The sequence below is a fragment of the Petromyzon marinus genome, chromosome 51, assembly GCF_048934315.1.
Source record: "Petromyzon marinus isolate PM22_M1 ecotype Great Lakes invasive population chromosome 51, UKy_Petmar_22M1.pri1.0, whole genome shotgun sequence".
NCBI lineage: Eukaryota > Metazoa > Chordata > Hyperoartia > Petromyzontiformes > Petromyzontidae > Petromyzon > Petromyzon marinus.
In genome coordinates this window covers 10,521,124-10,533,211 of record NC_133717.1, presented here as the reverse complement: position 1 = coordinate 10,533,211, position 12,088 = coordinate 10,521,124, and the positions used below count along the sequence as shown (strand labels likewise).

Genomic DNA, 12,088 nt, shown 5'->3' with positions numbered 1-12,088 from the left:
TCACCAGCTGACGCACGCGACGTGTGTGTGTGTACACAAGCTTGTTTGTACAGACATGTTCACGGTGCATTTAACCTTCCCTCTTAACAGTTTCCTAACATTGTTTGTGCACATATGTATATATGTATGCACTGCCGTGACGGATTACATCACACACACACACCGCACGCAGCTGGAATCCCAGCGAAGGATAACATTAGTGATTAGCGAAATCCGAACCTGTCCTGAACCTTCACTGCATCGACTCAATCTGTTGCAATGTCTAAATATCAGTATTGGACAAAGGTGGCCAAAAGAGGGTACTGCCAACACTTTGACCTCATGTGGTAATGCGGTAATGCCAACATCCTGTAAGGGTCTACGGGGGATCTTTGTCTTGGAATATATGTATAGCTAGAGCGGACGCTTTTCTGTCAAAATTGCTGTGGATGATGCTATATACATTGCTGCTGATTAGGAATGGTTCAGAAAATAGTCGACTGCTATTCCACCAAAGTAAGCTTGGAGTAGTCAATCGGCAGGCCCGCCCCCCCCCCCCCCCCGCATGTGCTGGGGTAAAATGCGAGTACTCCCCCCTTCTCCAAGACTTCTGGCCAGCGTGAAAGAGCAGGCGAAGTAACCCTTTAGAGTCGCTCTCCAGAGCTCCCTCTGCCAGCAGTGGCGTGAGCGAGTGACTGCGGCAGGGCTGCACCGTCAAGTTGAAGATCTAGCTTAACTGGCTGACAACGGGGCTGGCGCACTCAGTGCTCGGATGCAAATCTCGGCGAAGACGGCGCGCAACGGGCGCATCGGTCCATAACCCTCGCGGTCCCTGCGGCCCTGTTGCCGTTAAGAGAAGTGCGCAAATGGCAGCCCACGACGTGGGACGTGGCTGGCAGGCGCAATTCCCCGACGGCGCTTTTAGCGAGCGAATCTCCCCCAAGCAAAGCGAGCGAAGGTGCCTGCAGGTGAACACGTGAGTGAGAACCGGAGAGTGGCCGAGCGGGAGTTCACCTCGTGCAGGATGCAATCGTCTGGATCGGGATAGAAGGCGTTCCCGTCCTCGGAGCGCATGCAAAGGGTGTGTCGAGACGGGTCCAGCCCCTTTTTCTGCGCACGCCCGCAAAAGCAGAGCGCGACGAAACAGAGGGACGGCATGAGCGACGAGCAGCGACGAGCAGAGCACCGGCGTGGCGACACACAGTCTTGCGCGAGCGGGCGGGAACACTTCTTGGCGGCAAGTGGCGCCGCTCACAAAAGCTCAAGGGCATTCTCACTAGCATAGTCCCTGTACACGCCACGCATGCCAGTTGCTCATGTCGCGGACGCGATCGGTGACCATGATATTTTTCGGTAAAGAGTTTTCTTTGTTGTCTTGGTCAACGGCGGACGACTCTAAAGTGGATGAAAATCTCCAAGCATTGCGATCGATGACGGCCACCCACCAGAGACGAACGTTCGACCGACTACGATGAAAACAAAAATAAATGAAGACGTGGACCAAGAAACTATCGCAACATTATTACAAGACGCAGTGCGCAGAGGAGGATAAAAAAACATCGTCATTGGCTAAATTTGTATATGGACAGATTAACAGAGTTCACTGATTTGCGAGGAGGTTGGGCGGGGGGGAGGGAATTGAACAACCCTCACAACAACATTCAAGAGTGGGGTTCTTCGAGCCTCTCCGCTCATTCCATGCCGGCCACATGTCCGGAGGAGGAGGTCGCCACACTTTACCCCAATACACGCTACCTTGCAAGACGGAGCAACTGCGGTTCACCCGTTTGTTCTGTTGGGTGGACAAAGGTTGGGGAGGGGGGGGGCAATTTTGTAAAATATGGGCCCATTGTATCTAATGCCACGCCGGGCGGTTGATTGGACTGGTGATCTTTTGATAGCGAGCCCGATGTGCTAATCATTACAGGCAGCATCGCTAAAGCTGTAATGAATTCAGGAATGACAGCGACTTCCTCCCCCCTCCGCCCACCCCCACCCCCGACTGTGCTCGACATGATGAACAATCCCCCGGTTAATCACACTGTTTCTGATCATGAAATTCTGCCCTAGTTTTTTGGCAAGAGACATTTGTCCCGATTACTGTTGTACTTATGTTTATCAAAAAAAATCACATGCAATTTCTCACTTACATACGAGGACAGCACCTCTGTTCGGCACATCACAGCTTTAGTCCTCGTGTTCCAACAATCAGTGTGATGCGTTCAGTTACCACACTTCAGAACAACTTGCAGTCTGACACGCGTCGCAGCCAGCATTCCCACAAATATGGTGGCCCAGTGATAGCAACGCGGTTTAAAAAAAAAATTCCTCTTTCATTTGCGTTCCACGTTTTCTTTCAACAAAGTGCTGCGTTCACTTACTTACGCTTCAAAACAACTTACAGACAGACAAGCGTCGCACCGAGCATTCCCACACAAACAAATTTAACAGAAGAGCCTTAAGCCCCAAGGAGAGCCCTCACACCGAGCTGTAATGAGCTTCCAGTCGGGCCCTGTGCTTGGGATGTTTGACCAATTCCTCAACAGGCATTTTTCTGGTGTGGGAGCAAACTTGAGCAACTGGGGTAGAAAAAAATAACCACTCAGCACTCTGAAAAACAACTAGCAACCTCTTTCAGCTGTAACGCCATACAGGTGCCTGGGAACACTGCTGACGTTTTAGGGGGAGTAGGGGACGGGCATGTAGCCATGGGGCACCATGGTGCCTGTTCAATGCGGAAGGACAGCAAATAATAATAAACATAGCCTTTATTTAAGACACTCTCAGGAGTCCTCCTTTGAGATGTTTGGCCATAACCACCCATCAGAAAGTTGGAGTCCTTTGATAAAAAAAAAATATCCCATGCATATATACAAAGCAATGACACTCGCTGTAAACTCAAAATCCCACTGTTGCCACTGCAATCACTGGGCCACCAAGCAGCCGAAGGCCGCAACACCTGGTCTTCCTGAGCAGTCTCCCAAGCAAGCACTAAGCAGACTCAACCCTGATTATCTTCTGTGATTCGACGATATTACGAGAACAGGCTGTGTAAGAGACTTTTCACCTCTGTCCTAAGGTTGGCTTGAGGGCGAATAGCTGCTTTCCCGGCCCGCTCCGCTCCCATGACCCGCAGTTGGCTTATGTGGTGGTGGCGGGGACGCGTGCCGCGCAGTGCGACTCGGCGTAGATCCCGGGGGCACGCTTTTGGTTACGGGTTATTCGGCGGCGGCACGAACCTTGCAGGCGGTGAGCAGCACGTCGTGGTTGCGGTAGAGTGGCAGCACTAGGATGCTGACGACGGTGCCACCGCCGCCGCCACCGTCGCCGGGCAGCGACACCTCCTCCCACGTGCCCAAGTCGTGGCGGCAGAGTGCGCCGTCCAGCGACGGGCTGCAGCCGCTGCGCCGCTCCGAGGGCTCCCCGTCCGCCCAATCCTCTGCGTCGTCACGAGCCTGAAACCACGGGCGCGCTGTGGCAACTGCGGGAGCATTGGGCGACCTCTAACCCTAACGCTAGAGCAGGGGCGGGTAACCGACGGCAACCTCGACCGGATATGGCCACGAGTTTATATCATAAGGCCCACCACCACTTGAGACATAACACTTTGTAATGGCCTGCAAATGATATTTATCCATCCCTGCAAGGATGAAGATGCAAGTCAAAAAACATAAAAAGCTCTAATCTTAGAGAAGTGCACACAGACATGAGTTCGAAGTGTCGTTAATTAAAACAGTATTCTAAAATTACAATCAGGAATTCCGTAATAATGCTCTAGTTATGTCCCTGGGTTGACGTTGTATTTAACAGTATGGGAATGACTTGAGTTCCATAGAGTTCCATAGCTACACATCTGCCTGTACTACACAATCCGCAAAGCCATCACTCCAGTCATGAAGAAGGATCCTCTTGTGGAGCCACTCAAAACCATCACCTTACCCTACATTGCAGGGGTCACTAAAAAGATCTCCAAAATCCTGAATAAACACAAGATCCAGGTCCGATTCAACACAGTACATAAAATCCGTGATCTAGTTCCATCTGTAAAAGATGCTGTTCCAGACATACAGTACCCGGGCGTTTACAAACTAAAGTGCCTCTGTGGTAGTAGCTACATTGGAGAAACCAAACGACATATCTCGGACCACATCCGCGAACATAAAGCAGACTTGAAACACGGTAGAACGAACTCCTCTGCCGTGGCAGATCACTGTTATAATTCAGTGGGCTCACATGACATTGACTTCTCCAAGACGGAGGTTCTTTGCAAACCAACCGGCTACCATGAGAGATTCGTTCATGAGGCCATTCACATATACAAGCACAGAGACAATTTCAACCGAGAAGATGGATTCTGGCTTAGTAACCATTGGAAAGATGTTTTAAACCATTTCCGTTCTTAATTAATTGTATTTTACGATGACCTTCAGACCGGAGCTCTTTCGCTGGCATTGACTCTTAATACCTCTCACACCACGGTTAATGGTATGGTTTACAACATGGAGTATAACAGCGCCTCGCAGCTGTCTCTCTCCCCCTCCTCTGTTCCGACTATGGATGAACTCGTCCGTCTGAACGGGGCCCGTAGCTATCCGTGTTGCTAAAGTTGAGGGTAAGAATCCACCCATTTTTTCGCCATATAGCATTGTGATATAACGACTTATTGTTGGTAGCTTAGCTGATTGGAGAATATATAGAGTTTATTGATAACATTGAGGTAATTTATATTTTAGTTTTTCATTGGTTCACTATATAGTATTCATTATATATTGTAGTGTATACCCAGTTACTGTGAATAGCTCAGATGTGTAGGCCTTGACTTCAACATAGCCATTTCTGTGACCAGTCACAAGCTAATCACTCAGTTATTTCAATGCTAAATTCGCCTAGTTATTTCAATGCTAAATTATCCTGTTTGATTTGTACTAGGTGCCTCTGTGAATGTGTATGCCCTGACTTTAACATAGCTATTTCTGTGACCAGTTACAAGCTAATCACTCAGCTATTTCAATGCTAAATTCTATGCTAATTCCTTTGTCAAGGGGTGCCTCTGCGGATGTGTATGCTTTAACTTAGCTATTTCAATGCTAAATTCTATGCTAATTCCTTTGTCAAGGGGTGCCTCTGCTGATGTGTATGCTTTAACTTTAACATAGCCATTTCTGTGACCAGTCACAAGCTAATCACTCAGCCATTTCAATGCTAAATTCAATGCTAATTCCTTTGTCAAGGCGCTTTGTTTCTTCTCACACAGCTTAAAGGTCGCGATCTGAGCATGGCTTTTTCACTCCAGCGCTGTCCTCCAGACAGTCTCGTCCCTTCACCTGATGAAGGCCGCTTGTGTTGTGGCCGAAACGTCGTGAGAATATTATTGTGTTATTTTATTTTATCAATTTATTATTTTATTCTCATTCTACGTGACTTTACCGAAAGAACCAAAGAAGATGAATCCTTGCAGTCACGAAAGCTTTAAATCGAAATCTGCCTGTAACATTTAATACAAAGTTTTCTTGAACGAAGCTTCAAACGTACTTCGGACAGCTTGGAACTTTCGTGAAGGGGCATATAAGAATAGCATCGCCTGCAGCCTCGTAGGTGATGGCTGCGGAGGAGGGCGTTATAAGCCAGTATAATAATACTTAAGATTTAGAGCCCCATGTCAACGCACTGATGGATGCCGTCCTGCTGACGCAATGCCAATTCAAGTGGATAGTTTGACCATACTTCACCACATTGGACAGTGCAGGTTTATGAAGGTCAGGGGCGGGGAGGGGGGTGAGATGTCCAGGATCGGTTTGGGTATTACGTGCCACTGATGTTAACCGATCTCGGGTTTGCTCACAGCGTTAAACACTGCGTCACCGCTCTCCCCATATGCTGGTAGACTGCATGACATTTAGCCTAAATGTCTCCCGAGTAGTGTTGGAGGTGGGCAGGAGGGGGCGGCTGACAAAATCTACCCATCGACAACACCCACATATATCTGCCTGCGGGCCAGGGAAGATAGGTAATGACACAAATATTTTAAGTGATTAACGACAAGAATTTCCATCATTCAAACACTTTACGATTCGTGTCCTCGGGTTTTCATTGAATGGATGATTTTTAAACATTAGCTCCTTTAACACAACCACATTCAGGAGCGACACATTACAATGCATAATATTAACATCTATAAAGGTCCAAAAATACAATCATTTTATTGTCTCCAGACTGGATTATTGCAGCAAGAGAAAGACCATGGAGCCCAGAAGTTGTGTGACCGGTGCGCCTGTGAGTGCACAGCTCTCCCAGCTCGTCTCTTTCAGCCAGGCCAGAACGGAACCTGTGTGCATGAATCAATCTCAACGTGGGAAATTAAATTCTGTTCACTGCCCCAGCAATCATAACAACAATAGTTGGCAGCGGCCTTCATGAATAATAAACTAAATGGGAATCACACACACACACGCGTGCACATACTTCATGGCCACGCGGTTGCACTTCATCCATAAAAATTTGAATTGAATGAATAATCTTTATTGTGAGGCTACATTTACCCCAGTACTCAGATCCCTTCACTGGCTACCAATCCAATCTCAAGATCGCACTCACCGCCAGAAACATCTTCACTGCCTATCTCTCTCCTCTCACCGCACTCCACTCCCCTTTATAAAGCCTCTGCTCCAGCAACCAAGGCATTCTGTCAAAGACCCAAGTCAACCTTCGCTCAGTGGAAGGTCACTCAATGCCTAACAGGTGTTATGGGGCCTGCGGTGACTTGTTGTGGGCTGCAGAGGGCAGTGAAGCAAAATCCATAAATTCACCAACCAACACTGGCCAGTGGTGTCTAAACAAATAACCCAGCGAAACCGGTGTCAGGAGGCTATCATCCAGCAGTGGACTGATAAATGGCTGCATGTGTCCTTTATGATTCTAGCCGTCCAGCACCTTTACGGAGGTCGCTGGGGTCCACCAACTTCCGGCAGCAACAGCGCTCCACCATTGGTGATCATGCACCGTCTATAGCTGACGTTTCCACGTCACACGTACGTGCAATGCTATAATTGGTAGGTCACACGCACACGGCTTCCAAACAGAACTCACCTCGGCATTCGCCCCGTACGAAATCTGGGACGTCACCCCGTCGTCTCTGAAGATCTGCAGGAAAGATCAATGCCACCTTATGTAGCTTGTTGCTAGACAATGCCAGACAAGCAAATGTCAAAACACACGATGACATTGCAAGGAAAACCACACTGCTGACTTCAGATTAGCCCCTTCGATGGTACTTATTGCAGCACAGGAGTACAGCCAGCATTATAATCCACATCTGGACAACACAGCAAGCTCTGGTATAAAAAGAACGCCTCTGAATGTGGTCCAAGCGTGTAAAAAAATTCTCCACTTTGATTAGCAGAATGAATTCTTCATGTGCCCACAAAGTCCATGCTAACCACATTGGAATTCACATTGTTTCCTCAGCAATTTAAAGGGCACAAGGGATTCTGCCATGGTGAAATGGTTAGCACACTGAGGCTTGAAATCCAGAGGTTGCCAGTTCGATTCCATTTCCCTGCGCAGCAGTTGAAATACCGAGACAAGCTTTTGAAATCCCCCCCCCCCCGTCCATGTCCACCCAGGAGTATAAATGGGTACACAAAAGTGAGTTGTATTGGCAGGTCGCGTGTGATGGGGTATCGGGTGGGTCCTCCCACATATATTCTAAGACACCTGGCCAGCATGGAAGAGCAGGCCAAATAAGGGGCTCTCCAGACCTCCCTCGAGTGGAGGCCCTTCCGCCAACAGTAGCGCGAGCGAGGAAATTCAGGGCCACACCTTAATCTTTTCACGAAAAGAAAGACACACATATTCTTGGTTCTTTCGGTAAAGTCACGTAGAAGGGGAAACAATAAAATAATAAAAATATAAAACAATAAAATTCTCACGACGTTTCGACTGCAACACAAGCAATCATCATCAGGTTTTCACACCTGATGATGATTGCTTGTGTTGCAGTCGAAACCTGATGATGATTGCTTGTGTTCCAGTCAAAACGTCGTGATAATTTTATTGTTTTATATTTTTATTATTTTATTGTTTCCCTTCTACGTGACTTTACCGAAAGAACCAAGAATATGAATTCCTGCAGTCACGAAAGCTTTAAATCAAAAAGACACACCCTAAAGAATAAATATCTCGTATTTAGTAGATCTACAATAAGGTTGTGTGAAGCTTGGTTAATACGAAAAATAGGATTTTTCTACTGGTGTAGATAAGCAGCCTATGCAAGCGAATACAAAATTAGCTCTGACTTCATCTTCTGGAGCTATTCTCATCACTGCTCGCTGCAAGAATTCTAAGCCAAACATTTCACCTCTTCAGGACCGTTCCAATTCGACCTCGCTCTCCGCCCTCAACCTGTTCTTGAACCCCCCCCCCCTCCTCCGCTCACCACCTTCCTCATCACTCCTCCAGATAGAAACCACCGCTAATAATCCTGGGCCTGGCGCCCGAGGCTCCATTCAGGCGGAGGAAGGTACCTGCGAGGCTCGGGGCCGCTCCTTGCCGGGCTTCTTGCCGGAGCCATCGAGGCCGCGCAGCGACGCGAACACGCTCTTCTTCTTGCTCAGCCCCCGCGAGAATGTGCGCTTCCTGAAGCCCGTTTCCTCCCGCGCACACACCTGCATGGCGGAACACGCCGTGGGGGGGGGGGGGGGCACAACTCGTGCCGTTAGCACCACGGTGCCGAGATGTTAGCTCCCTCGCCTGGTATGCAGGAGGGCGTGGGTTCGATCCAGACCCTGACACCTGCTGCTGTATATGTGGAGTTTGCGTGCCTCTCTCTCCCTGTGGTTCGCATGGATTTTTCTCCGGGTCCTCACGGTTTTTCCCTTCACATTTAGAATAAACATAGTATTTGGCTGCTATAAAGGTCCACACGATAAGCCATTTGGGTGAGCTTTCATTTGTGGCCAGGTCAATTAAAAAAAAAGAGCTATATAGCTTAGTGGCAAAATAAATAGATAACTTACCAGTTATATTATTTAGTTGCCGCCCGGTGCGCAAAAGTAACAAAAAACGTGGCGACTTCTGCGATTCACGAGTTTCACAGTTTGATGACTCTACTACACTCACCGCTAAGCCCGCCCCCATCTCCTCACCCCCCCACCAGTACACCTCCAATCAGCACGGTTGGCTAAGTACGGTGAGAAAGAAGTTCAACATACATACCTACGTAAAGTTGTAACTGCGACTCCCGTTATTACTTCAAAGGGTAAACCGATCGTCTCTTCCTGAACTATCTTAGCCTGCGTCCTCATTCAGACCATTTGACTTTGTTGTCGTCACAGGCAGTGTTTGGTGGGCAGCAATCGTGGTGATGGTCATGCGAGATGATGTTCGTCCACTCATAGTCATCACTGAATATGACGAAAAAAAACCGCTTCGCTGATGAATATTTTCGGCATAAATTTGTTCCGGCCAAAGTGGATCAGCGGAAATCCTGGTTGGGGGTTGACTCAGCCCATCATCCTTCTGGGGGTCTATAAAACGAGTACCAATTCGTGTAGTCAACAAAGCGGTTGTCCTCTGGATAGACTCACCCCTGCCATAAGGAACGTGGAATTTCCACCACTGGCTCAAGGCTGTAAACCAGGATATGGGAGGGTACAGCCTCCAGGCGCATTTCGAGGTAGAAAAGAACTTCTAACTTTCGACTTCTGAACTTTGTTAACAAAACGGGACACCGGGGACGGACTGCACGAGCGGGCCCGTCCGTTCCGCCCACCGGCGCCGGTACTGACCAGCGCGTGGAAGGAGGAGGCGGAGAACATGCCGAGGCGGTGCATGGCGTGCTTGACGGGCCGGCTCACGTAGGCCAACACCAGCTTGGGGTTTGGCGGCTCGCGGCCCTGCAGGCTGGCCAGGTAGCAGCGCAAGCGGAACGCGTCCACGCTGTACCTCTCCAGGTTGCGCTCCCACTGCGACACCTGCGTAGAGAGCGCACGCCCCGGTGGGGGGGGGGGTCGGTTTTAACGGCGCCTCCGCCCGCGTCGGCGCGCGACCGGTTGGCCCGCGTTGGCGAGCGGCACGCGGCGAGCGCGCCGTGGGCTCGGGTTCGCCAAGCGCCTTACACACGCGGCCGCGTGGGTCTCGAGATACGGCATCTGTTTAGAATGCACACATTAGGCATCACAGTTGACAGGCTTTCATCAATCAATGAAGACCACCCATGACCATACTTCACACCGGGCTGATCCCGTTGCGGGTTGGTAAACGGGATATCCCACGACGGGTTTGCATATCGCTCACCGCTGATGTTATCCGCGTTTGAACTCGGGTCGTCGGGTTCACGGCGCATTTCGATAACCGCTCTGCCCCCCCCCCCCCCACTGGATTCACCCCCCATTCATGCAGTACTGCAGCGCAAAACGCTGCCACCAGGGAATGGAGTTCTGAAACACGCTCAGCTTTTCGAGAAACCCGTTGGATAAACAGCAAAAGCTTCGACAGCAGCCCAACAATCCTGGCGCAAAAGTGGAGCAAAGTGCAGCCAGATGTCTCATCGAGTGTGGAGAGCCAGCAAAACCAGTTCGGGGGCATGTCCCTGTGATTATTTCATTACTTATAAGCAACTCCACGTTTAGTCGATTTTTTTTTTTGCAACGCCCAACTAGACAGGTGTAATTAGCGCGTCCGGCTATCCGTCAGCGGGGTGGGGGGGGGGGCGCGGAGGTGGGCATGGAACGAGCACCAGAGCGACCACATGAGTAATCAAAGAGGAAAAGTGGTGGTGCGACAGATTTTGCTTTGCCAATGCCAGCGACTGTTTGCAGAAGGGATAAGCAAATTATGCAGGGGAGGCCCCCTCTGGTAACTGCTGCTGGGCGTGGTTGTCTTTGCACGCGAGAAACAATTTGAGGAACCGGGCAGCCGCGCGCGTGACTTTGAGAGCCATGGCGATTCCACGTCGGTGCGGCTGCACAGGTACAAGCAACTTCTCGGAACACGAACAGTGGGGACACGACCAGCCCTTGAGGCATTTCCTACTGCGACGCACTAAATCGTCCGTAAAAACCTCGCCGAGACCAAAGGTCCCGGGAGAAACCGAGTTAGGATAAGTACAGCAAAACGACAGTGCAGTACCGCCAATGAGAAAACAAAAAAACCTAGGAAAATGCCACTGGAAAAATGTATCGCGTGGTTAAGAGAGTGATGAATAACACTCCAGGCAGGAGATGGAGCAACGAAATGGGGTCGCGCGCATGTGCTGGGTGGATTGTTACATCGCAACGGAAGACGATGTAGCGTCCAGCAGTGGACTGACCGATGCCAATAGCGATGATGGAATGACAAAGTAAAAAGTATTGAATTATATAGAACGTCATTACCCATTCATTAGTATGACATATATCTTTTAAAAAATCGCTCGTATTATTAATACACAGAGGGAAATAAGAGGTGGGGGGAGTGATGCCACAGCAGTCACCCGCACTGCGCTCATGAACACAGCGCCCTAAGTTAAATTCCCAACAGAGGCAAACATTTCGTGGCAACTGCTATCAAACACCGGTTCCGGCACCCCGTTCACCTCCCGACACTTTCCAGCGTGGTGAAGTATGGTGAAATAATGCCCAACGACCAACACACTGCGGAGGGGCCTTCATTGAGCAGTGGGATTGGCAAAAGGTGTTGTAAATTATTTGTTGAATGATAAATTTGAACCAAAAAAATGGAGGAATATGTTGGAACAGTACATAGAGATGCAGTAGATGCATGAATAATGAGGTGATGAATGAAAGTAATGCCACCCATCAATACACTAGCTACCATCAGCCATGTATGTCATGGCAGTCACAATTATCATCATAGGTCAGTATACCTGGGTTTGTTGATCTTGATTATCGAGATCAGTTTCCCAAAAGCACTCCACTATGTTCTCGCATGCTTCGGTTTCATCATTAAATACCAATCCGGTAGTTTCTCAGCTGTGCTTTCCAATTGTGTCGCTCCAGCAAATATTGCCTTTTCATTAGCGAACTTGTTGCACGTGACATTTCGCAAATATTTATCTTGAGCCCAACTTTGCAGCCTTCTTTACCCAGTTCTTCAATCGTTTCCTGTAGCT

The 12,088-nt window shown here is 49.1% G+C and overlaps 1 protein-coding gene across 3 annotated transcripts in view; it reads right to left on the bottom strand.

Annotated features, from left to right (window-relative positions):
- The window catches only part of LOC116953328 (rho guanine nucleotide exchange factor TIAM1-like), a 136,586-nt gene that overhangs the window by 52,149 nt on the left and 72,349 nt on the right, over nt 1–12,088 (bottom strand). For all 3 annotated transcript variants that reach the window (XM_032973426.2, XM_032973428.2, XM_032973425.2), the window contains exons 8-12: nt 9,765–9,950; nt 8,502–8,642; nt 7,066–7,119; nt 3,219–3,434; nt 994–1,089 (exon numbers count right to left, since the gene is read on the bottom strand). In XM_032973426.2, coding sequence (XP_032829317.2) covers nt 994–1,089; nt 3,219–3,434; nt 7,066–7,119; nt 8,502–8,642; nt 9,765–9,950 — 693 coding nt within the window. The remainder of the gene's footprint in view (nt 1–993; nt 1,090–3,218; nt 3,435–7,065; nt 7,120–8,501; nt 8,643–9,764; nt 9,951–12,088) is intronic.